The 24,224-nt window shown below is 39.4% G+C and overlaps 1 protein-coding gene across 5 annotated transcripts; it reads left to right on the top strand.

Moving 5' to 3' along the window:
* The first annotated feature begins 202 nt into the window (after window positions 1-202).
* Window positions 203-22,352, top strand: LOC121633432 (NLR family CARD domain-containing protein 3-like). 5 transcript variants are annotated; one of them, XM_041975460.1, is made up of 11 exons: window positions 203-208; window positions 8,806-8,895; window positions 9,005-9,136; window positions 10,087-10,251; window positions 10,417-10,465; window positions 15,682-15,850; window positions 15,984-17,778; window positions 17,866-18,039; window positions 19,025-19,198; window positions 19,297-19,343; window positions 21,188-22,352. In XM_041975460.1, exons 2-11 carry the CDS (start codon window positions 8,819-8,821, stop codon window positions 21,805-21,807), a joined length of 3,402 nt encoding a protein of 1,133 aa, XP_041831394.1. In that variant the 5' UTR covers window positions 203-208; window positions 8,806-8,818; the 3' UTR covers window positions 21,808-22,352. The 5 variants fall into 5 exon arrangements, with proteins under 5 accessions (XP_041831394.1, XP_041831395.1, XP_041831392.1 ...); XM_041975461.1 differs by lacking the exon at window positions 203-208 and adding an exon at window positions 5,534-5,593 and having other exon boundaries at window positions 10,138-10,251; XM_041975458.1 differs by lacking the exon at window positions 203-208 and adding an exon at window positions 5,534-5,593.
* Window positions 22,353-24,224: the final 1,872 nt, after the last annotated feature.

Raw genomic sequence — 24,224 nt, 5'->3', positions numbered from 1 at the left:
TATTTTCTTTTTGTTGATTAGATCTCACACAAACTGTTGGATGACCACAATTCTCCTCCTTGGTTTCTGAGTCGTGTTTTGGTTCTACTTTAAGGAAGACGCTGCGGTGCGATGGTGTCATGCTATTACGTAGCTGAGGCATCTACCACTATCTGGCTGATACTCCGCCTCTCAGAAAGGTTACAGTTGGCTGTGGGAACGCAACAAGGTTACAGTTCACAAACCATATCCACACCCTAACCGTCCTGTCCCAGCCCGCACCTGCTGGTGGAAATGAGGCTTCAGGTATCCTCAAGGTACAATCAGGTACTATCAGGTACTATCCAGGTACAGAGGGAGAAAATGTGGAGCTGTGTAGTACTCATACTGAACTTTGTTAAAGTGATTTTCATCTGTCTGTTAGGTTTAGGTTGAAGGGGTCCCCCTCATTCTTATATAAGTAATATATATAAATGAGTGAATTCCACAATAAATATCTAAATAAGTTCAGCTTGATATGTGTCCCTAGGATCAGCTCACATCAATTTAAGAGCCTGGATTTAGTCGGTAAGGATGTTTGCAGATGCTGGATGTCCTAAAAATATCCTGTAGTGGGTATAAAACAGCCATAGGGGAAAAATAAAAATACAGCTAAAAAATTTCCATAGATCCGATGGATGGATAATAACATTGATCATCCTCAGTTGTTTAGACTATGAAATTTAGGTACTGACTAAAGCCCTGTTTATACCACAATGCTGACACAGTAAAATGCAAAAGTTTAGTTCCACCTAAAACTCTGGCCTCTCGTTTCCATGATAACAGAGTTTTAGGTGGATGAAACTGCAAAGATTTGACAGCCGCCTCCAGAATGAAATTTTCTTGCAACACAAGGCGAATCCCGTCAGTGTAAACTGGAACTGGAATCTTTTGGGGATGATGAAGTCTTTCATGTCATCTTGCTCTCGGTCTCACAGACCCTGCTCAACACTGGCCGTCCTCCATGTCATGTTTGTGCTGACTGATCTTTTATTTATTTATTTGGTCTGTTGAAGCAACACCTGTTCCTGGTAGAACAATTATGCCGTCAGCAAAGATGTAAAGATTGCATGTGCCGGATAACTACTAGCTGCAAGCAAGACGAAACGTATTTCTGTCGTTGTGTTGTGTTTCCTGGGCTTATGAGAATGTGCATACCTGGGTGTATCGCTGCAAAGTCTCACTGCCCACTAGAGACCTTGCACCCACACTACATGGTTTCTGGTCCTACTTGAGTTTTCCCCTGTGTGGAGATAGTTTATAAATGCTTTTTTTAAAAATATGCTAAAGAAAAGGGTTTGTGTTTTGCTTGGAAATGTTGTGATGTAAACAGGACCTAATAAATTCAGTTATTAGGCTTAGTTTATTTACCATTTATTTAATTATATATTTTACTGGTAATTTCAGTTTCAGTTGCAAAGCGTTCAGCGTAGGCTGCTTTAAGGGGTTGTTGAAACAAAGTTTTTGTACTAGTATTGATATCAAATCAGTAGTAGTAGTTGGTATTGCTGATACTGGTTTTATTGTCCTGTTATTGCTTTAATTTCCTCATTTTTGGACTTTTTAAATATTGTGTGAATACTTTTTAATGCACGGCCCTTTGATCAATGAGCAGTTGTTTTAAATGTGCTTTAGGAAAGAGGGAAACGTCCCTGGTTACAGAGCTGGAATTCTTTCTCGGGGTTTGGAAACAGGCTGCAGTCCTCCTGCTGAGGTGTTAATGGCTCAGATGCTTTCCGTGGAGCTTGTGTTGCTGCAGTTAATCGTCTCATTGTTCTGCTCCGACTCAGTCCACAAGCTACTCTCTTTATAAACTGACATCAAACAAACGGCCTGATCTCTGAGCTGGCTTTATAAATCTGGAGACATTTAGAGCTGGTGAAACAGCATGTGGTCACATTTGAGTTCTGGATTCCAGATTCCTACAAAACATGTTTTTCTGTTTGTTTCTTATTTTACTTCTTTTAGAGGATCTGAATTCTTTCCAACTGTTTCTCAGCATGTTCCACTCAGACGCTGCTTCAGGTGAGTATCAGCGGAGGAAAGTGGATCCACTGCAGCAATATCGAATCAGAAGCTTAGACGGCTGTAAAAGAAGGAAAACTGAACAGCACCGACTGCAGTTCAGCAGGAACTCTTTAGATCAGGCTTCGGCTCATTGATCTGATTACTGACTCAACATTAATCTGTTTGTCAGGAGAAATATTCCCATCTCAGCCTGAAATTTCCTGAAATTTCCAACATCAATCTTCTCTAAGGATTTCTCTGCACATGCAGGAAAATCATTTTCTTATTAGAGACTTTGTGTTATATGAGCACGGTGAGTGATGGAGATGGAGTTTTATCTGTGTGATTTATGAGAGTAAATCAAGCTCAGCAGACTGTTTAATGACTGACTGAAAGAACGTCTCCATCAACATGATGAAGCCTCAGTTTCAGTTTAACTTGTAAAACAGGAGGAGTGTTGATGGAGATTCAGTCAGATCGAGTGATTCCTGTACTAGGTCGCCACTTGCTGGACAAACAGCACGAAACGTTTTTATTTCTCCACCAAAAAATGGTTAGTTTGTGTTCTGTGAATATTTCAGGATATTTTAGAACATATGAATACAAAGCAGTATGAAAAAGTCATTTTCTAAAATTCAATTCAATTTAAATAAATTTAATCAATTTCTATTTATGAAGCGTTTTCATACCAAATAAGCAGCACAGAGTCCTTTATGTAATAAAAACGTTCTTGCATATTAAAAACACCAACCTGCACACACCATAATATATAATCTAATTTAAATATAACTAATTTATTCTTTAATTTAAAAACACACACCTGATCCAACTCTCTGTGTCTCTCTCACACACACGTACAAAACAATAAAAACAGAATACAAAAGGTACCTAAATGAGTAGTATATGTCTGTCTCTTATCTCTCTCTTATCTCCTGAGAACCAAGTGGCTGCTCTGAGTCCTACCTGCTACTTTTCTGATAAATTCACATTTTGATGCATGTGAAGATGTTTAGATGGTTCATGTCTATCCACCTGAAAAAGAATTAAAGGTCCCATATTATACATTTTTTCAACAGTTTCATATGGGTGGGAAAAGATCTGGCTTTCGCTGGCGCCTGCTTGGTGATTTTAAAGGACGGGCTCAGCTAGCCGGCGGTCTGGGTCAGTTACAGCATCCACTACCAGGAGCAGTGGTTATTTCCCTTTGTGACGTCGCAAAGGGAAAGATGTCAGACTCACCTGTTTGAGCATACATTCACTAAAAACTGGAGCAAGCAAGTGAGAGAGGAGACAGAATTTTCCATTTTTTGAGCTTCATACACAGACTATGAGGACACATATAAATATTCCATAATATATGACCTTTAAAAAATGCTGATTATTAAAGAGATTAAAAATCTAATTTATGCCTTTACGCCTGCAGGAAACGTTGTGCATGTTGCAATTTGTCTCTGTTTATCTACATATTCTGGGAGAACAGAAGTCAGAGGCAATGAGGCCTCCACTTTCCCAACAAAGCCCTTTCATCTCTGATTTCCTGATCAAGTTCCACCAGTCATTCTGCAGAAGTTTGAATGGGGAGCAAATGTTTCATTGCACAAAAAATATACTCCTCATGAGTATATGATATTTTAGCAATATCTTTAAGTTTTCTGGTGATGGAACTCCAAAATACCTTAAAGGGACATTGTGTGAGAATTACGACCATCTAACGTTGGATCTGTGTGTGGCATTTTAACATATAGCGCATTCTAGCGTCTCACTTTCTCAAACACGTACTGCAACAACAGTAGCCGCCGTATCCGAAAAAGCTGATGAAGGCATCCGATAGTACATGGAGTGTTCACTCAGATGAAGAGGAACCATTCTTCCTTCTAAACACAGAGGAACCACTCCTCTGTGTTTAGAAGTGAAGGTTGGTCCTCACAGGGGGAACTGTAATGGACGGGGAAACTGGCCTCGACACAGCACCGGGTTTTTGTCACAGGAAAAGCGTTTAGTTCAGACTTGAGGAGGATCAACATCGGGCTAGCTGGGAAGACTAGCTCGATGTTGATCCTCCTTTTCTGTATCATCTGGTCACGCTGCCGTTTAAGTCCCATTTTTCATTTTCTTGGCGATGGTAAAAATGGCCCCCGTGCTGCTGTTGCTGCATATGCACGGTCCTGCAATTTTCAAAATAACAATTTAACAGATTTCCCATTTTGCCATCATTCAATCCTCAAAGAGGTGTACTGATAGATGACCAAGTATTCTCTGTTAAAATTTTCATATTGTTTCACATGTCTGCTGTAAAAACATGTTTGTTACAGTTTTTGTAAAAAGTGGATCTTTAGAATATTGGTGGTCATTGAAAGTTAATGTTTAATGAGCACTTGCTCAGAACTTTACTGTGTTATTACAAAATGTTTAAAAACGTTTTACAAAATGCTTTAAAATGTCACAGATTTATGTTTGGCACTGTGATTTTAAATATATAAATGCCTATAACTTTGATGTGATAGCATCGCTGAGTGTACTTACTGCTTCATGTACTTACTGCTTCATGTACTTACACTTCAAATCTAAAAATTTGTTTTAAAGAATGCGGACAACTTGATTTTTATAAGTAACCAACTTAAAAACTTAAAATTCCTTTTAAAAAATGTGGAAAAAAATTTGGAAAAACTTAATTTATATGAGCCTTTAACTTAAAACATGTGTTTATGCTGCTAATTATTGAGTGAATGGTAATTAAAATACCTCAGATTATAGAAGAAAAGTTAATTTACCTAACTCGATGTAGTATGTTGGTTGAAAATAATTTGTGCGTGTGTATATTTGCTGCACCTATCTGTTTATTTTCATATGAAAGTCCATGGTTAAAGCTAGATTCTTTAGTTATAAGTATGTATTGACATCTCTGGCATTTATAATGAACCAAACCTTTTGAAAATCACTATAAAATTAAGCAAGTTATGGTTATTTAAGTACATGCACCATTAAAACAATGTAAGCGAGCTAACTGTGGCAAGATGGCTGCTAGCGTGGACGTTCGACCCCACTGGCCAACAGTGCAGATGAGACATCTACTGTAGATATCTGTGATCATATGTATGAACAAATCTAAAATTCTTTGCTGTCAGATCATTAGTGGAGGTCCTAATACACCAATGATGTTACACAATGTCTCTTTAAAATGATTTTTAATATAGGTGCAGGTGATCTTGCAGGTGTTTGAGTGATGTGTAGCACAAAAGGGATCATCTACTAAGATTTAAACATCATGTGATCAATACAAAAACTGTGAATTAGTAGTTGCTTCTAAAAGAATGTAATGTAAACATTTCAGATTACTTAATGTGCATTTATCTACTAAACTGGTTGGTAGCTCAGGTGGTAATTTGACTGGACCCAGTACGATATCCTATTTTTTGGAATTCACCTGGAAACAAGAAATAATACTTTCTGATTGGCTGCTGACTGAACAGTTCACTTTGACTGCTTAGCTGCACGTATACCTGTGAGAAAACGGAAGAATGTCAGACCTGAGCTGAGTTTACCAGGTGAGAACATTCCAGAAAAACCTGTGAGTACATGCAGCTAAATTATTTTGCTAAAAACTTTGTGTTTGTATTTGCTGTGATAAAACTGAACGTGAGCATGTGAAAGATACAACTTAGAGGCTACTTTGCTTCGACCAGTTGTAGAAATATTTAGTTTTTTAATCTTCCTGAGACATGTGTCATATGGAGGATACTATACTTTGCTCCTGTAGACTGCAGGAAGATTCGGAAGTGATCTGAATGTCTTGATTATTTTTACTCTGATAATATTTTAAAACAACTTCAGTCCTTGTTTGGAAAAATTCAGTCTTATGACAGAAAATGAACTTGGAAATTTTCTGAATTTTCTGAATCCACTTTTCTACTTGTTCTTTCTGGCTGTGGATGATTTAAAGCAGACAGTGTTGCATTGGCCAGAATTAAGTTCCTGCATTTCTATAACTCGTGTGGTGGAATTACAGCCCATGAACCAGATAGTTAAAAAAGTGTCTGCAGAAATCCATCCGATAGGTGAGCAGCCTCATCAGGGTGACAAAATCCCCCCCAAAGCTACTGTTTAAATTAATAAAAAAATGCATTATAAAAGCTTGAAAAAATAAAAAGAAACAAAGCTGTGACTACTGGTTGCTATTACACAACCTGTAAAATATTTATTAAGTTAAGATTTCTACCTTTGAAAGAAACAAAAAACACCAGCATGTTAGAATGGAGAGGTTTATTACCAGTGCTGTTTTAATGCACAAAGAAAGGTCAACATAAACAAGAACAAAGAGCCAGTGTTGTTTCTCAAATCCACTAGTAAAATATAGACTCATAGCTTTTGACTTCCAAAGAACAAACAAAAAGTTGTGAAACCTGTCTGTCTGCAGGCAACAAAGTGACGGATCATATTACATCTATTCCTTTCGATTCAGCAGGGCAATCACCTGGGAACAAGTCATGACAGGTGGAGACGGAGTTTGCTGCTTTAATGGAGGGGAAATGTTTGTCATGGGAAGACTTACCAGAACAAAGATAGTTTCAGACTGACTTTAATGATAAAAATAATAATAATAGTCATAATTTTGTAGACATTTGTTTCAGGGTGTTTTCTGCAAAGTGCAGCAGTGTCCATTAAAGGTCTGACGATGCAGTGTGAGCTGCTCTGGGACATGCACTGAATCATGATATCAGCAGAGGTTGTTTCAGGAATCATTTTAATACACAGTTACCTATTAAACTTAAATGTATTTATTTGAGAGGAACATGCACAGCAATGTTTTTACCCTAAAGGGAGACATATTTGGTACCAGGCTTTAGCCAAGCAGCTAATTTCCGCCTGCTGTTCCTGGACAGGTTGTTGTTAAAACATGCACTATGATACAAAAAATAAATAAACATGTTACCACCAAAATTTCCAGACAACTCACATACAGACTAAATAAAGGCATTCACCAAAAACAAACAAAATAAATAAATAAATAAATAAAAAATGAGTGTGTTCCACAGACTTGTAGCTCTGAAAGAGAAGGAAGATTCGCTGGATGAGGTTTAAGCTACACTCTCCTCTTGCCATCGACCACGTTTTCTCTGTAAGAGAAATATATCTCTATTTTATCATTTCAGTGTAACTTTTTTTTCCAGTCTCAGTAGAGCTCTGCAGTATTTATGACAATAATGTTTTAAATTTTAAGTTAAAGTTAAATATTTTCAAGGCCAGATCCTCTCCTCAGCATAAATCTGAGCTGTCAGTGAGGAGAGCTTTGGGGGCTTGTGGGATGACAGAGCGAGGAGCCAATCCCAGTCAGACACCCAGTTACTGGCTCTAACACACAGATGAAGAAAGTAAAGTTAGAAATCATAGACATATTTTAAATTACTACATTTTCTCTCATTTTTGTCAACATGGATGGAGTGTATTATACACACATTCAGACCTGTCCAGAGGTCATCAGGTTCAGGTTCAGACTAGTCCTGCATCACGCAGAGACTTCCACAGTTTGCTTGAACCATTCCTGCTTTCTCTCAGTGTTCTGCTTGAGGTTATTTTGCTGAAATAAAAGTCCATTCCAGTCAGTTCCAGTTTGCCATTTCTAGTATTGTGTTAGATATTATTTTAAAGTTGTCTTTGTATAACTTGTGCATGTCATTAATGAAAATATTTAATTGCAGATTTGCAAGTTGGAAAGAATAACACACACACTTAACAAGTACATTGTGTAATCTTGGATTAACATGCGTTGCTTTCGGTTTCTAAGTGAGGAAAAAGAGAAGGTGACACAAACTGGTGTTAGGGAAATGTCTGGCCTGCGACATGTGGATGCTTTTGTCCGTACTTCTGTTTTTACAGAAACAGAAACCTCAGAAGGAGCTAAAGCAGAAGATGCAGAAAAACTCTGCCTCACAACAGCTGATTAGTTAGTTACAGCGTCCAATCACCGTTTAGTTTGACAAGGTTTAATTAGTGTGTTCAGGGAAAGCAGCTGGGTTCTGAGTTTGGCTATCAGCAGCAGAACTCCTTCCTCTGTAACCAGAGAGGGTGAGATGGTCTCAGAACTCAGAATTCTGTAACATTACCAATTAATTGTAAGAATAAATAACTTAATTTGAGAGAAGTTGTTTGTTCTCACTGACCAAATTAACCAACATGCGTGGAAGGAAAACCACAGAGTTTTCTCTAATAATTGCCACAGAAAAACACCAGAGAAAGCTGCTGCCAACCCTGGGCTGGTTTTAACTGGGTAACGTAGAATGTTATTTCTTTGCTCTTTCCTTCACACACACTGTTAGGAATTGTGGCCAAATAGTTAAATCTTTGTTCTACCTGATCAGATGAATTAGCTTCTGATGATCTAATAGTTGCTCAGGTGATTTCTGACTCCCAGCAGAATGAAGACTGGCTTCTTTCAGACCACTTGACCATAAAAAGCTGCTTTGTAGAGAGCTGCATCGATGGTTCTGTAATATTCATCCCCTTTCAAAGTAACCCTTGGATTATGGTTGACTGTCTATCTAAAAACCTTCAATCCTCCAGTCTTTCAGATTTTAATAGAGGACATATTGCTAGTTATTAATGACTTTATGGGTGTTCTGTGTCAAAATTTATGCTAATAAATTATTTTCTGCTCATCATTTTTTGAGTATTTGAATGTTGGAGCTGTGTAATTCAATCCAGTCATATTAATGCAACCTTGTTCAGGACTCAGTGCATGACTTGAGTTGAGTTTGTGTGTCGTGTGTGTTTGTGGGTGTGAAGACGTGGTTTTGCTATGGATCAGTCTGAGGGAGAAGAAGAGGGAGTGCTTGAATCCACTCTGCGTGGGGGACATGAGAGCAAAGATCAGAGGTAAGATGTAGATTTTTACTGTCCATGACTTCTTCTTCTTGTCCAGTCTCAGCAGTCAAATCACTGCATCATGATTATTCATCATCACTGTGTGTTTTCTGTATTGAAGAAAAATGCTGCAGCATGGACACGACTCTGCTGGACCTGAATCTGAACCGGAACCCAGCTGTGTTTCCCTGAAAAGTGACCGTTCCATACAGTTACCTATTAACTTTAAAGGGACTCTTCCCTCAGAAATGAAGTATGTTGTTTTCTTCAGATTCAGATAATATATCAACATCAGTATTTACTCTAAATATTACAAATGAATCCAGTCACACGTCAGATTTTATACTAAATTCTCATTATTTACTCTGAATATCAGCTATTACAATTTACCCACTAGTCATCACTAACTACTATTTTCACTTAATAATTTAATACAGATGCATGAACTTTTATATAGACTCCATCAACTCTAATTATTTATCATTTCAATTTAGCTTTATTTGTATTAAGCCAACTGAAAACATCATTTCAAGACACCTTTACAGACACAGTCCACTTCTTTGTAGTTCAATATAATCTCATTAAAACACATTGTATGATTCACATTATTCCAGTTTTTTGAGTTCATGTAAAATATTTCATAAAGATAATTAGCTAGCAGAGATAATCACTGGATTACAGTTAACTCAGTCCTCCATCCTGAGCATTCATTGGGTCGCAGGCAACAGTAGTATCATATAGTTTGTGTGTACTATTATTTTCACAAAGAGGGGGAGACCAAAGGACATAACAAACACCTTTTTTATTGTAATTAATCTCCAACATCTCATTAGTTAGGGTCTGACAAGTAACTTTATTTTAAACTTTTCATTGTGACAACTTACATAATAACAAACCACCAATTATCACAGTAGGATTTATGTAAATTTGATCTGCTTAAGTTACAGCTGCAGTGTGTAATTATAAAGCATGTTGCTTACGTATGTGTTTGTGCAGCAGTTCCACTGTCCTATGGGATTCTGCTTGGCAGCAACAACAGCAAACATACAGGAGTTATGTCAGGTTTTAGTTTGAAGCCTTAGCTAGCTGCTCAGGATTATTCGTTCTCCACTGGGGTTCAGCAAAAAGTTATTTCCTTACATTCTGAGTTGACACCAGTGTTGAGCGTAGTGTACTTATGCTACTGATTTTCTTTTTTCTAAGTTACAGTTGGGAAGCAGTACAGTCAGATGGTGATGGGTTTTTTTCTTCCAGCATCCATCAGCAACAACCAGCCTCTTCTGTACTCAGCTGTGTTTCCATGAAGAGTGACGCATCTATGATGGAACCACTTTCATTTAAAAAGAGAAACCAGTTTGTTTTTAACAGGTAAGGATGTAAATTTTTGACTGTTTTCTCTTTGAAATCATTTAATTTAACAGTGTGTAAAACATTTACATGAGAGATTGCTTTATTTTTCTGTCACGCTTTTGTCATTGTAGAACATATTTAACAAGCTGCAGTTTACTGATTTTAACCTTTCTGTGTTTTCAGGGCTCAGTTTGTGCCTCAGAATCAAGAAGATCAAAATGCAATAATCAGGGTAAGAGCAGTTCTACATTTAATTAGGGCATTGCTAGACCTTAATCTCCCCATCAGTCATATGATGTTTTGAGTTATACATGCCCACAATACAACACATGGAGCTTTCCAGACCTAGAAAGCCTTGTACTTGTCTCATCTTGGATTTTAAGTTCAACTGCAGCATTTAAAATAGTTGGTTAGGCAAGGCAAGGCAAGGCAAGGCAAGGCAGTTTATTTGTATAGCACATTTCATGTACAGGACAATTCAAAGTGCTTTACATAAAACAAAGATATTACAGATATTTAGAATAGTAAAAGGCATCAACACATAATCACAATAAAATAATAAATTACATTAAAATGATTAAAAGCAAGATAAGTTTAAAAAAAAGTTACCGTGCAGATTTCATGCATAGACATGAGAAAAGAAATGTTTTTAACCTGGATTTAAAAAGGTCTACATTTGGTGAAAGTTTAATCTCCACTGGCAGTTTGTTCCATTTGTTTGCAGCATAACAGCTAAATGCTGCTTCTCCATGTTTAGTCTGGACTCTGGTCTGGACTCTGGTCTGGACTAGTTGACCAGAGTCTTTGGATCTAAGAGCTCTGCTAGGTTTATATTCTCTGAACATATCACAGATGTATTCTGGGCCTAAACCATTCTGGGATTTGTAAACAAGCAGAAGGGTTTTAAAATCTATTCTGTGACTGACTGGAAGCCAGTGTAAAGATTTTAAAACTGGCGTGATGTGTTCAGATCTCTTAGTCCTGGTTAAAACTCTAGCAGCAGCATTTTGGATGAGCTGCAGATGTTTAATGCTCTTTTTAGGAAGTCCTGTTAAAAGACCATTACAGTAATCCAGCCTACTGGAGATGAATGCATGGATGAGTTTCTCTTGGTCTTTCTGGGAGACTAAACTTTTAATTCTGTTGATGTTTCTGAGCTGGTAAAAAGCTTCTTAGTGACAGCTTTGATGTGGCTGCTGAAAGTCAGATCTGAGTCTATCAACACTCCCAGGTTACGAACTTGGTTGGTGATTTTAAGAGCCCGAGTCTCCAGATGTTTGCCAATGCTGACCCTCTTCTCTTTGCTACCAAACAGAATAATCTCAGTTTTGTCTTCATTTAATTGTAGAAAATTCTCCTTCATCCAGGTGTTTATTTGCTCCAGACACTGACACATTAAGTCTATTGGACTGCAGTCATCTGGTGACAGAGACACATAAAGTTGTGTATCATCTGCATAACTTTGATAATTAATGCTATAGTTCTGTAATATTTTACCCAAAGGGAGCATATACAAGTTGAACAGAAGAGGTCCAAGGACTGACCCCTGGGGGACTCCACAAGTCATGGCCACTCGCTCGGATTCATAGCTGCCGATCGAAACAAAATAACTCCGGCCTTCTAAATAGGACCTGAACCAGTTAAGGACCGCTCCAGAAAGTCCAACCCAGTTTTCCAGCCTGTGAAACAGGATTCTGTGATCTACAGTATCAAACGCAGCACTGAGATCCAACAGAAACAGGACTGATACTTGACCAGAATCAGTATTCAACCTAATGTCATTTAACACTTTGACCAGAGCTGTTTCAGGGCTGTGATGAGGTCGGAAGCCGGACTGAAATTTATCAAGATTTCCACTTTAATTTAAAAAGTCATGAAGCTGGTGAAATACAACTTTCTCAATAATCTTGGAAATAAAAGAGGTTAGAGACAGGTCTATAGTTGTTCATTATAGAGGTGTCTAGAGTCCTTTTCTTTAGGAGGCTTAATAGCAGCTATCTTTAGTGACTTGGGAAAAATGCCTGATGCCAGTGAGCTGTTAACTATCAGTAGGAGACCACTTTCTACTGAGGTAAAAACTGTTTTTAAAAAGTCGGATGGTATCATGTCCAGAGTGCATGTTGTTGATTTCAAATGCCAAACTGTTTCTTGTAGGACTTTTAAATTCACCATTTTAAATTGCGACATAACAGCAGAATTGTTTCCGGGTTTTAGGCACAGACTAATTTTCTTGTTTGACTGTGTGGAATTAATATTTTGCCTAATTGTTTTAATTTTTTGGCTAAAAAAGTTTGCAAATTGGTTGCATTTCTCAGTGGAAAGGAGCTCAGGGCTTATCTGTTTAGGAGGATTAGTAAGTTTTTCAATCATAGCAAACAGAGAGAATTGTTGACATTCCTGTTAATCATTTCAGATAAATGCAGCTCTCTGGCCTTCACAGCTCATTGTTATAGTTACGCAGCCTTTGTTTGGACAGCTAATAGTGAATTTGAAGTTTATTTTTCCGCCATTTCCGCTCAGTTTTTCTGCATTCTCTTTTTAGGCTGGTAACCACAGTGGTGTTTCTCCATGGTGTTTTCTGTTTGCTCAAGTTGCTCTTGATTCTTATCGGTGCAACAGCATCCATCACATTCAAGACTTTCAGATTAAAATGATCCAGGAGTCCATCAACGGACTCTGCACTGGTTGTTGGTAACATAGCTTTGGCCTCCACAAACTTAGCACTTGTTCTTTCATTAATGTACCTCTTCCTAACCGAGGAGCAGGTTGGTTGAACATTCTGAGTGATCAGGAAATCAAACTAAAAATGGTCAGACAAGGCCGAGTCAGTGACTGCAACAGAAAAAATATCAACACCCTGAAATAACCAGGTCCAGAATGTGACCTCGAATGTGGGTCGGTTCTTTTACATGTTGCCACAAACCAAACATGTCCAACATGGAAGAAAATTCCTTGACATTACCATCCGTCATGTTATCTATGTGAATGTTAAAATCCCCAGTTAAGATGAAATGGTTAAAATCAGTAGAGATAACCGACAATAATTCAGAAAATTCATCAATAAAATTCACACAGTGTCCTGGACGCCTGTAGATGATTAGAAATAGGATTTTAGGAATGCCCCTTAAAATAAAACTAAGATATTCAAAAGAAGTAAAATCACCAAATGAAATCTCTTTACACTGGAATGAATCTTTAAATAAGGCAGCTTCTCCTCCCCCTTTCCTCCCGTTTCCACATTTATTCATAAAACTAAAATGAGGCGGTGCTGTTTCATTAAGAACTGTAGCACTTGTGTCTTCTGTTAACCACGTTTCTGTCAGAAAAATAAAATCTAAACTGTGAGAAATGATGAAGTCATTAACTAACAGTGACTTGTTGGACAGAGATCTAACATTTAGTACAGCAGCTTTATGAAGGTTACACTGGTCTCTGTTGTATTCTGAGTTATACAAGGTACAGTTAACAGATTAGATCCATTCACCCCACAAACTGATCGTGTTCGATTCCTTATTTTACTAACTAACACAGGAATCCTACTGGGTCCAGGCTTGATCTCAGAACAGCTGTCAGTAGTAGCAAAACTACAGCAAGGACCCTGAACGCATCATGGATGTTATCTTTGTTGTGAATTCTGCTGCTCTGTGAACCTCCTGTACCTCCTCCCGTGCCCTGCTCTGCCAGGACAGATGATCTAAGAGGAGGATGAGGAGGGGAGGAGGGGGAGCCCTGTATTTCTTGGTAGATGGTGGTCGCTGGGGTTCAGAATGGGATAGAGACATCCTTTTAAGACCTTGGGTGATGTGGAGAAGAGGGTCTGGTGAGGGCGGACAGCTGGGAGTTGATCTCCTCTCTGCTGTGTCCTTCGCTCTTATCTGTACACTCATGTTTGGGTTTGCCGTCCCAACAGCATGACGCAGGTGTGCACCAAGTAATCTGCATCCAGTTAGATTTGGATGGACACCATCAGGTCTGAATCGCTCCTTACAGTTCCAAAAGATATTGAAGTTATCAATGAACTTTATCCCATGGGTGATACATGCATTTGATAACCATGTGTTCAGGCCAAGAAGTCTACTGAAAAGTTCAATTCCTTTACTCGCTGTAGGAATGGGTCCTGAAATGTAAACATGGTGCTCCAAACTGACACAGTCTCTCCAACAGCAGAGAAAAGTCTTTCTTCAGGATCTCAGAGCCAATTTTCCTCCTCAGAATATCAAAAGACCCTGTGTGGACAATAATCTTCATACCATCTGGATGTGAAGACAGAATGGTCTAAAGATCTCTGTCAGTTCCCTGACTGATGGATCAAAAAGTGTTAGATTTTCCATCTTTGCCATCCTCACATGCTGTTATAGAGTCCAAAATCAGAATTGTGTCTATTTGTTTTTGTGTGGAGGCGCCGATAGCTTCTCTAGTCCTCCTGTTTGTGGAATTTTGGCCTCTCCTCCTGGTCTGGTTAGCCCTGGGCTGAGTTTTAGGGCTATTTCTTGAATTTTGATATATCCTTGCATTACACTCATCATCATTCATTTTAATATGACTCAACACATCATATTTATTATGCAGTGAGACTTCAGGTGGTGGAGTGAGTGCTGGAGCTTTAAATTTCCTGCTGGATTTACCTCTGCGACGAACAACATCAGACCAGGTTCTGGCCGGGGTTGATGACTTTGGCCTGGCACCAACACTGTTCCAGTAGGAGAGATCAGTCTGATGGTCCGGTTTGGGATTTTCCTCAGCTATTCCAATGTCATTTGAACACATCCAGGGAAGTGTATCAGCCAGGTCTGTAGCGGGAGGCTCCACATTCGACATGCCTTCACGTATGAAGATGTGACTCAATCCATTTGACAACTCAGTAGCTTGTACAGAAGCTACAACAGAGTCAATAAATTCTTCGTTCACACAAATGTCTTGCAGTGTTTCAATCCTCTTCTCCAGCTGTGTTATCCTCAAAGAAAGTTGCTCACACTCAGTGCAGCTCACTGATACTGCAGGGTTAGGAGACATCATTCCACTAGTTCTCCGATGGCAATCAACTAAATTTATCCAAAAATATATTTGTTCCAGTGATTTATAAGTGACCAGGAGTCCTTGTTCCTAAATTTCTTGCCGGTAAAGATAAGAAAAAAGAAGAAAAAAAGAAGAAAAATGCAAGCAGAAAGGAGAGCAAAGCAGGAAGTGTCCGCACGGCAGCAAAGCAGGAAGGGTAACAGGTTAGGGTAAAAAGAAAATACCATTCAATGCTCATTATTTCAAAAGCTTCCACCCTATCAGCTTGTTGAACTTATACTGGGACACAGCTGGCCAATAGTGGGACATTTGCCTTGAAAAAAATGTCTAGCAATGCCAAAGCATTTACTTCTTCACTCTCAGGTGTTCATTCCACTCACACTGCCATTTTGATGCTAATGAATGGAAACTTTACATATTTATCTTTTTTAGGCGTTGAAAGAAATAGGGAATCAAATAAATGAGAATCAGAGGAAAAAGGAGGTACGGGTTCCAATGAATGAAGAGCAATACAGAAAAATAGAGAAATTATTTCTCAAGCTCTCAGTGGACTTCCTGGGGAGAATGAAGCAGGATGAGTTTGCTGACCGACTGCAAAAAGGTAAAACATTTTTAATGGTTTTATGGTTAAAGAATTAAGAAGCAACACAGGAAAACTTAAAAAGATTTTAGACTTTATATACAATTAATTTTTCATAAGTTAATGTCTATTTTTATTTGTGTTTTACTGAAAGAGATTGGTATACCACTGTACCAGAGTAAACTTAAGTCAAACCTGAAGAAGAGGTTCGAGTGTGTGTTTGAGGGGATCGCTAAAGCAGGAAACCCAACCCTTCTGAACCAGATCTACACAGAGCTCTACATCACAGAGGGAGGGACTGCAGAGGTCAATGAGGAACATGAGGTCAGACAGATTGAAACAGCATCCAGGAAACCACACAGACCAGAAACAACCATCAGACAAGAAGACATCTTCAAACTCCCACCTGGAAGAGATGAACCAATCAGAACAGTGATGACGAAGGGAGTGGCTGGCATTGGGAAAACTGTCTTAACACAGAAGTTCACTCTGGACTGGGCTGAAGACAAAGCCAACCAGGACATCCAGTTCACATTTCCACTGACTTTCAGAGAGCTGAACGTGCTGAAAGAGAAGAAGTTCAGCTTGGTGGAACTTGTTCATCACTTCTTTACTGAAACCAAAGAAGTCTGCAGCTTTGAAGAGTTCCAGGTTGTCTTCATCCTGGACGGTCTGGATGAGAGTCGACTTCCTCTGGACTTCCACAACAATGAGACCCTGACTGATGTTACACAGTCCACCTCTCTGGATGTGCTGCTGACTAACCTCATCAGGGGGAAACTGCTTCCCTCTGCTCGCCTCTGGATAACCACACGACCTGCAGCAGCCAATCAGATCCCACCTGACTGTGTTGGCATGGTAACAGAGGTCAGAGGATTCACTGATCCACAGAAGGAGGAGTACTTCAGAAAGAGGTTCACAGATAAGAAACAGGCCAGCAGGATCATCTCCCACATGAAGACATCACGAAGACTCCACATCATGTGCCACATCCCAGTCTTCTGCTGGATCACTGCTACAGTTCTGGAGGATGTGCTGAAAACCAGAGAGGGAGGAGAGCTGCCCAAGACCCTGACTGAGATGTACATCCACTTCCTGGTGGTTCAGGCCAAAGTGAAGAAGGTCAAGTATGATGGAGGAGCTGAGACAGATCCACACTGGAGTCCAGAGAGCAGGAAGATGATTGAGTCTCTGGGAAAACTGGCTTTTGAGCAGCTGCAGAAAGGAAACCTGACCTTCTATGAATCAGACCTGACAGAGTGTGGCATCGATATCACAGCAGCCTCAGTTTACTCAGGAGTGTTCACACAGATCTTCAAAGAGGAGAGAGGACTGTACCAGGAGAAGGTGTTCAGCTTCGTCCACCTGAGTGTTCAGGAGTTTCTGGCTGCTTTTCACGTCCATCTGACCTTCATCAGCTCTGGAATTAATCTGATTGAAGAGGAGCAAACACCTAGGAAGTCTAAAGTCTTTAAAAACAAACTAAAAGTAAAACAGCTCCACCAGAGTGCTGTGGACCAGGCCTTACAGAGTCCAAATGGACATCTGGACTTGTTCCTCCCCTTCCTCCTGGGTCTTTCATTGAAGACCAATCAGAGTCTCCTACGAGGCCTGATGACACAGATGGGAAGTAGCTCACAGACCAATCAAGAAACAGTCCAGTACATCAAGAAAAAGATCAGTGGGAGTCCGTCTGCAGAGAGAAGCATCAATCTGTTCCACTGTCTGAATGAACTGAATGATCGTTCTCTGGTGGAGGAGATCCAACAGTTCTTGAGTTCAGGAAATCTTACTACAGATAAGCTGTCTCCTGCTCAGTGGTCAGCTCTGGTCTTCATCTTACTGTCATCAGAAGAAGATCTGGATGTGTTTGACCTGAAGAAATATTCTGCTTCAGAGGAGGCTCTGCTGAGACTGCTGTCAGTGGTCAAAGCCTCCAAGAAAGCTCTGTAGGTGGATATATTAACTATTTCAAAATGTCTGATTGTGTACATGATAAACAAAATAGATTGTGTCCATTGTAAATTCTTCCACAGGCTGAGTGGCTGTAACCTCTCAGAGAGAAGCTGTGAAGCTCTGTCCTCAGTTCTCAGCTCCCCATCCTCCAATCTGAGAGAACTGGACCTCAATAACAACAACCTGAAGGATTCAGGGGTGAAGCAGCTGTCTGATGGACTGAAGAGTCCACATTGTAAACTGGAAACTCTCAGGTCAGGATACTTGTATTTGTGCTTATTTATTTATTTATTTGTTTTGTTTTGTTTTGTCTGAATAATATATTAAATAACTAAACTTGAATCTTAGCTGGAGCCTATCCCAGGAGCTAACGGGTGGGAAGCAAGGGTCCACCCTGGACAGGTCGCCAGTCCATCACAGGGCCAACACAGAGATACACAATAAGACCAATATCAGATAGCAAAAAATGTTTGGCCTTGACTTACAGATTTGACTAAATGTAAGTGTGGCTGCCAAAACTCAGCCACATGACTGAGATGACTGAGTTGCATGTGCCCCACAAGGAAATTGTCATAAGAAAGACTTTCTGTTTTAGGACCATTTCTGGTCCACAAAATGCTTGATGTAATCAATGTCCAGGCCAACAGCTGACATCTGGACCACATGTGGCCCACAGAAGACTTGCTAATGCTACAACTGAGCCATAAATGCCACAAGTAGCCTGAATTTAGCCCAAACAAGCCTGCTATCTGGTATCACAGTCACACTCACTCCTATGGAGCATTTTGAGTCCAAGCCTTTGAATTGTCCTGTACATGAAATGTGCTATACAAATAAACTGCCTTGCCTTGCCTGCATGTCTTTGGACAGTGGGAGGAAGCAGAAATACCCAGAGAGAACCTACGCATACACAGGGAGAACATACAAAGTCCCAGCATCTCAAGCAACACCACCATGCAGCCCATGTTAGAATAACTGCTCACTCTAAATTCTCCCCAGTAGTAAGTGTAGGCGTTAGTGGTTCTCTGTATCTCTGTATTGACCTCTGATGGACTGGTGACCTGTCCAGGATCAGCCGTTTGTCACCTTGCATAACAATTAGCTTTTTTCCCTCTACTGTCATACAAACATGCTCGCTGTGTAACTATTCTGCATAAATGTGCTACTAATTTTTTAGTAAAACTAAGTCAGACGTTTTCATGTCAGTGTGTGAGCTAACTGAAGGATGTGTGTCTGTAGGTTGTCAGGTTGTTTGGTCACTGAGGAAGGCTGTGTTTCTCTGGCTTCGGCTTTGAGCTCCAACCCCTCCCATCTCCATGAACTGGACCTGAGCTACAATCATCCAGGAGAGTCTGGAGTGAGAATTCTTTCAGCTAAACTGGAGGATTCAAACTGCAGGCTGGAAACTCTTAGGTATGAGCATATGGTTATTATGGCTCATTTACCAAGAAAAACATTTAAATTACTGAAGTGTAACAGAATGGTTTGTCTGACTGCTTTAATTCTTTCAGAGTTGACCATGATGGGAAACAGTGGCTGCAACCTGGATTCACAAAGTGTACGTATTTTCTATCTTTGGCCCTTCAATTGTTAAAGAAGCAGTGGAAAAGCTATTGAAAGTGGAAAAAAATGTCCTTGCATTTTTTTCATTTTCTTTTTCTTTTTTAACATTACCATTTGCTACAAAAAGCGTTAAAGAGCAAATGTATCTGTGGTTTATGTTTATGTAACATTAGAAAATGAAAAAATCTGCTCAACTTAGACACATAAAAGAACCTTTAGAAGGGTTCCCAAAATTTATCAGGCACCAGTCCACCTGTGGAGGTATGTTGTGTCCAGCAGAGCCCATCAAATATTTCATGCAGTACTATAAACCATGTCATTACCATGTAAAAAAAACACATCCACAAACACATACTCCACAGACATCAAGCACATTCAGACCACAAGCATTAAAAGCTGCCATCACATCATTTACACCCCAATCAAGTAAACACACCGATGAACTGATTAAGTCAAAGGGTCAACTCATCAGCATTTAACCTGAGCTAATAAAATGTTTCTCATTGGCACAGTTTTTCAGCTGTTTCTGAGTTGGACAAGGGCGGATGTGGACAGTAGGTACAGACCAACCAACCAAAGTATAAAAGTATCCAGTTATTTTATCTATGATACCAGGAAATCATATCTAGTACCTTCTGTATATCCAAGGTTGGAAAAACCAGTAGCTTCATGTTTTGACTAATAGGAGATAAAACAGCTCTGGAACAAACCACAGCAGAATGAAGTCTGACAGCAAGTAGTGCCACGGTCATTGTTACAGCTACATAAAAAGGACCATGTGGGATGCCAGTTTGAACAGATGTGTTTTGAGTTTGGATTTGAACAGTTGTATAGAATCAGAGTTACAGAGGTCTGGGGGGTGGGAGTTCCAGAGATGAGGAGCAGAGCAGCTGAAAGCTCTGCTCCCCATGGTAACAAGGCGGGCTGGGGGGACGGTGAGGTGGATGGAGAAGGAGGATCTGAGGAAACGGACTGGTATGGAGACATGGAGGAGATCAGAAAGGTAGGGAGGAGCGAGGTTATGGATGGCCTTGTAGGTGAACAGCAGGATTTTGTAGTGGATGCGGTAGGTGACGGGGAGCCAGTGGAGCTGCTGCAGGACAGGGGTGATGTGATGGGTGGAGGCGGTTCTTGTGATGACCCGGGCTGCTGCATTCTGAACCAGCTGAAGTTTATAAAGTGTTTTTTGAGGAAGACCGAACAGAAGAGAGTTACAGTAATCAAGACGGGAGGTGACAAGACTGTGGACAAGTATGGCGGCGGTGTGAGGGGTGAGGGAGGGGTGGAGGCGGTTGATATTGCGAAGGTGAAAATATCCTGACCGGGTTATGTTATTGATATGTGATGTGAAAGACAGAGTGCTGTCGAGGATGACACCCAGACTCTTTACCTGAGGGGAGGGGGAAATGGAAGAAAGATTTGGAGAGAGTGGATTTGGTGCCTACTAATAACATTTCTGTTTAGCTGCTGTTTAATGCTGTTTTTACATTAAATGATCATTAACTTGCTTTCTGTTCTGACTGCATCTGTTACTAAAACATGTGATTTCTGCCAGGTGGACCTTTAGCATTGACACAATATTGAAATACAAATGTATTCATAATGGGACTAGCTATGAACTAATAATAAATATGAAGAGGACAATAGATCTTGGCAGCAACCTTGAATGTTTGGGCCTCATTATAACATTGGACACCACATAACTGCAGGAATTTGGATGCCTTGCTGCTGATTTTAATGGCTTCCTGTCTGGACTGAAAATGAAGAAAAATCCTATCGAATGCAGGTTGTCATTGAAAATAGTAAGTAATAATAACATAAATGAATTCTCTCTATCAGATGCCTGTGAACTTCAGCTGGATCCAGACACTACACACAGACAACTCAAACAGTTAAACAACAAGACACTGACTGCTGTGAAGAAGAGAGAACCATATCCTGATCATCCCGACAGATTTAACAAGTGGCCTCAGGTGATGTGTAAAAATGATCTGAGTGGTCGCTGTTACTGGGAGGTTGAATGGAAAGAAAAGTTGATTGTTGGAGTAACTGCTGGGAAAATCAAAAGGAAGGGAGATGGTGATGACTCCTGGCTTGGAGGAAATAAGGTTTCCTGGAGTCTGTTCTGTTCCAAAGACCTCTTTGCTGTCTGCCATGATAACAGAGAAACTGTCATCCCCGCCCCCTTTCCCTCCTCCTCCGGGAAAGTGGGAGTCTATGTGGACTATCCTGCTGGTACTCTGTCCTTCTACAGTGTATGCTCTGGCTCCCTGACTCACCTCTACACCTTTAACACCACATTCACCGAGCCTGTGTACCCTGCATTTGGGTTTGCAATCAGCTCTTCCTTGTCTTTACGCACATTTCAGCCCAGCTTCTCTCAAGAGGCTACAGAGGATGCAAAGCTCTGTAAAGAAGGGTATTGGTCTATGGGTTGTTTCTGTGGTTCCATGAGATAGGGCTACTGAAGCCCTACGAATAGTTGGCAGAGATGTTAAATGTTGTAATTCCTCTGCCCACACAGATTCAGTAAACTATGGGTTTTATCTTTGCTCCATTCTACAGTTTTTTATGTTGTTTGTTTAGTAAAGCATTATGGAAAAACTATTGTTTGTAAAAAAAGAAACCTGAAATGTCTACTTTTTGTTCAACCTGAACAAAAATGTTAACAAGCATAAATGTTTATGCAAAGAAATACACTTTAAAACAAAAGATGTAAATACAGCAGTCACAGAAGAGAGAAATGATTTGGACTGTGTGCAGAAAAATGTTTGTGTGTAACCATAAAGTGTGCTCATGTGTCTGTTACATCTTTAGTTAACGTCTGAATACGTTTGTTACTTAAATTCACCAGAACATAAAATGATGGTGTGAGTCATTTATACTATGCTCACACAAAGCCATTGTTAAAAAAAAAAACAAAAAAAAAATATGCAGGTCAAAATCCCAGAAAGCAGCCTGCTCTGAATCCTGCTCTGAGGTATTCGTTGGTGTTGATGCATCGATTTCCTCGTTAAGCTGCTGTCACAGATTTAAAATGCTGATCTGCTTTTGTGATAAAAAATCTCAGATTACTTCTGAGGAACTTATTTCATTTCTTTTTTTTTTTACTTTTTCTAATGATGCAATAAGATGCAGAATTACTGAATTCTCTGTTTCTGCATATTGTTTATGGACGCGTGCACTGAAGATACCTCTAACACATTTGTATTACACGTATTAACTGACCCCTCAGCCCACAACTAATAATCCATCTTAAACTCAGAAAGTCTTGTGTGGAATTATTTCAGCTTTGTTGGTAAATATAACGAAACAAACTAAAGTTGCTGTTTTATTGATTTGTTTTCACCGTAAACAGCTAGTTTGTTCACCATCACCTGTCTATGGTTCAGATAGTCTGGATTTAATGGTTTTCTTTACACAACAGGATCTCAGTGTTGTGAAGCAGTGCAGCTTACTACAGCTGTGCTACACCATCATCATCATCATCATCACCATCAGCCATGGCAGCTGATGAAGGTCCTGGTGTGTCATACATGTTAATCAGTATCTGCACTTTTTTTTTAAACAACCTCTCTGTTTTCTCTCCATCCTGACTCTGACCAGGGATGGCCTGATCAGTACTCTGAATCAGTACTTTGATGACATGATTATTTTCATCTTATTTTTTTTATTTGTCATTTATGTATTTGATCATTTTTTAAGCACTTTGTTCTGCTCCCTTTGGGACATAAAATGGTCGAGTATTTCTAACTGTACCTGTAATCTGATGTGAGCTGTTAATGTCATTGTTTATGTCAGTGTGATGGCTTTTCTTTTATTTTAATGGTTGTTTCTTTGTGTGTTTTTTGCTTTATTTTTATATTTGAAATAAAGAATTCTAAATATAACTACAACTGTTCTTTTTATTCATGTTAATCGACTTTTTTTTACATTTCAAATTGCCCTTATAATAGAAATATTAATGTACTCTGTACAAACGTCTGCTTTACCAATGGAGCAAAAAGTATGGATCATAAAGTACCATGAACTAATGGTGTCGTATCAACAGGAACAATGTTGGTATTGTTATTTTCTAATTCTGACAGTTAAGAAATAAACCAGCGGGCTGCAGATCAGTGTTTTTATAGGCTGATGTTCAGAAGAGAAAATCTTGTGCTGAACTTAATAGCGAATAAATGACCGAACAGGGACAACAGCAGGATGCTGCTGTTTAATCCTTTTAATAAGGCGGCACAGTATCCGTGCTGGTCAGACCGGTCAGATCGGCCCAGCAGGAAAAAGCCTGGTGTGCAAACGGCCGGACCGTCCCTGGCTACCAACATTTCAGAATATTTGAGCAGTTTTATAAAACTGGTCCATCTCAGTTTGATTCGGCTCAATTTTAATTCAGGTTCTTTATAACAGACAAATCACACAGTGAAAATGAAGAATTACAAACACAAGAACTAATTATACATTTTCTAATTATTGCAGCATTTTTAGTTCATTGATTGATAAATGAATTATTACCTTGGAGTTAATCTCAACTGACTAGACTGGAAATGCAACACAGACGGCATCTGCAAGAAAGGACGGAGCAGATTCTACTTAAAGAAGCTTATATGTCTGAACTATGATGCTTCATATCTTTTATCAGTCTGAAGCATCTTCACTGTCAGGAGAAAATAATTCACGGATCCTTTAAGAGGTTAAAGAGAACTTCAGTTTCATGACTGCTAAAATACTGATACTGTCAAACTGGAAGATTTGAATTTCTTAATCTTTTTAAATAAAAAGTTTTGATATGAGAGACTGTATTCAAGGTAAATATGGCTTATAATTATATTCTAACATTTAGTGCCATCTAGTGGTCATAAAAGGAACTGTTAATAGT

Source organism: Melanotaenia boesemani, chromosome 22 (genome assembly GCF_017639745.1).
Source record: "Melanotaenia boesemani isolate fMelBoe1 chromosome 22, fMelBoe1.pri, whole genome shotgun sequence".
Classification (NCBI taxonomy): Eukaryota; Metazoa; Chordata; class Actinopteri; order Atheriniformes; family Melanotaeniidae; genus Melanotaenia; species Melanotaenia boesemani.
This window is presented reverse-complemented; position numbering and strand designations above follow the sequence as displayed.

Excerpts from the sequence above, each read along its gene's own strand:
- LOC121633432 (XM_041975460.1), top strand. The coding sequence starts at position 8,819 with ATGGATCAGTCTGAGGGAGAAGAAGAGGGAGTGCTTGAATCCACTCTG. Across the intron at positions 8,896-9,004 it reads CATGAGAGCAAAGATCAGAG|AAAAATGCTGCAGCATGGAC; the intron begins GTAAGATGTAGA and ends TCTGTATTGAAG. Across the intron at positions 10,252-10,416 it reads AACCAGTTTGTTTTTAACAG|GGCTCAGTTTGTGCCTCAGA; the intron begins GTAAGGATGTAA and ends CTGTGTTTTCAG.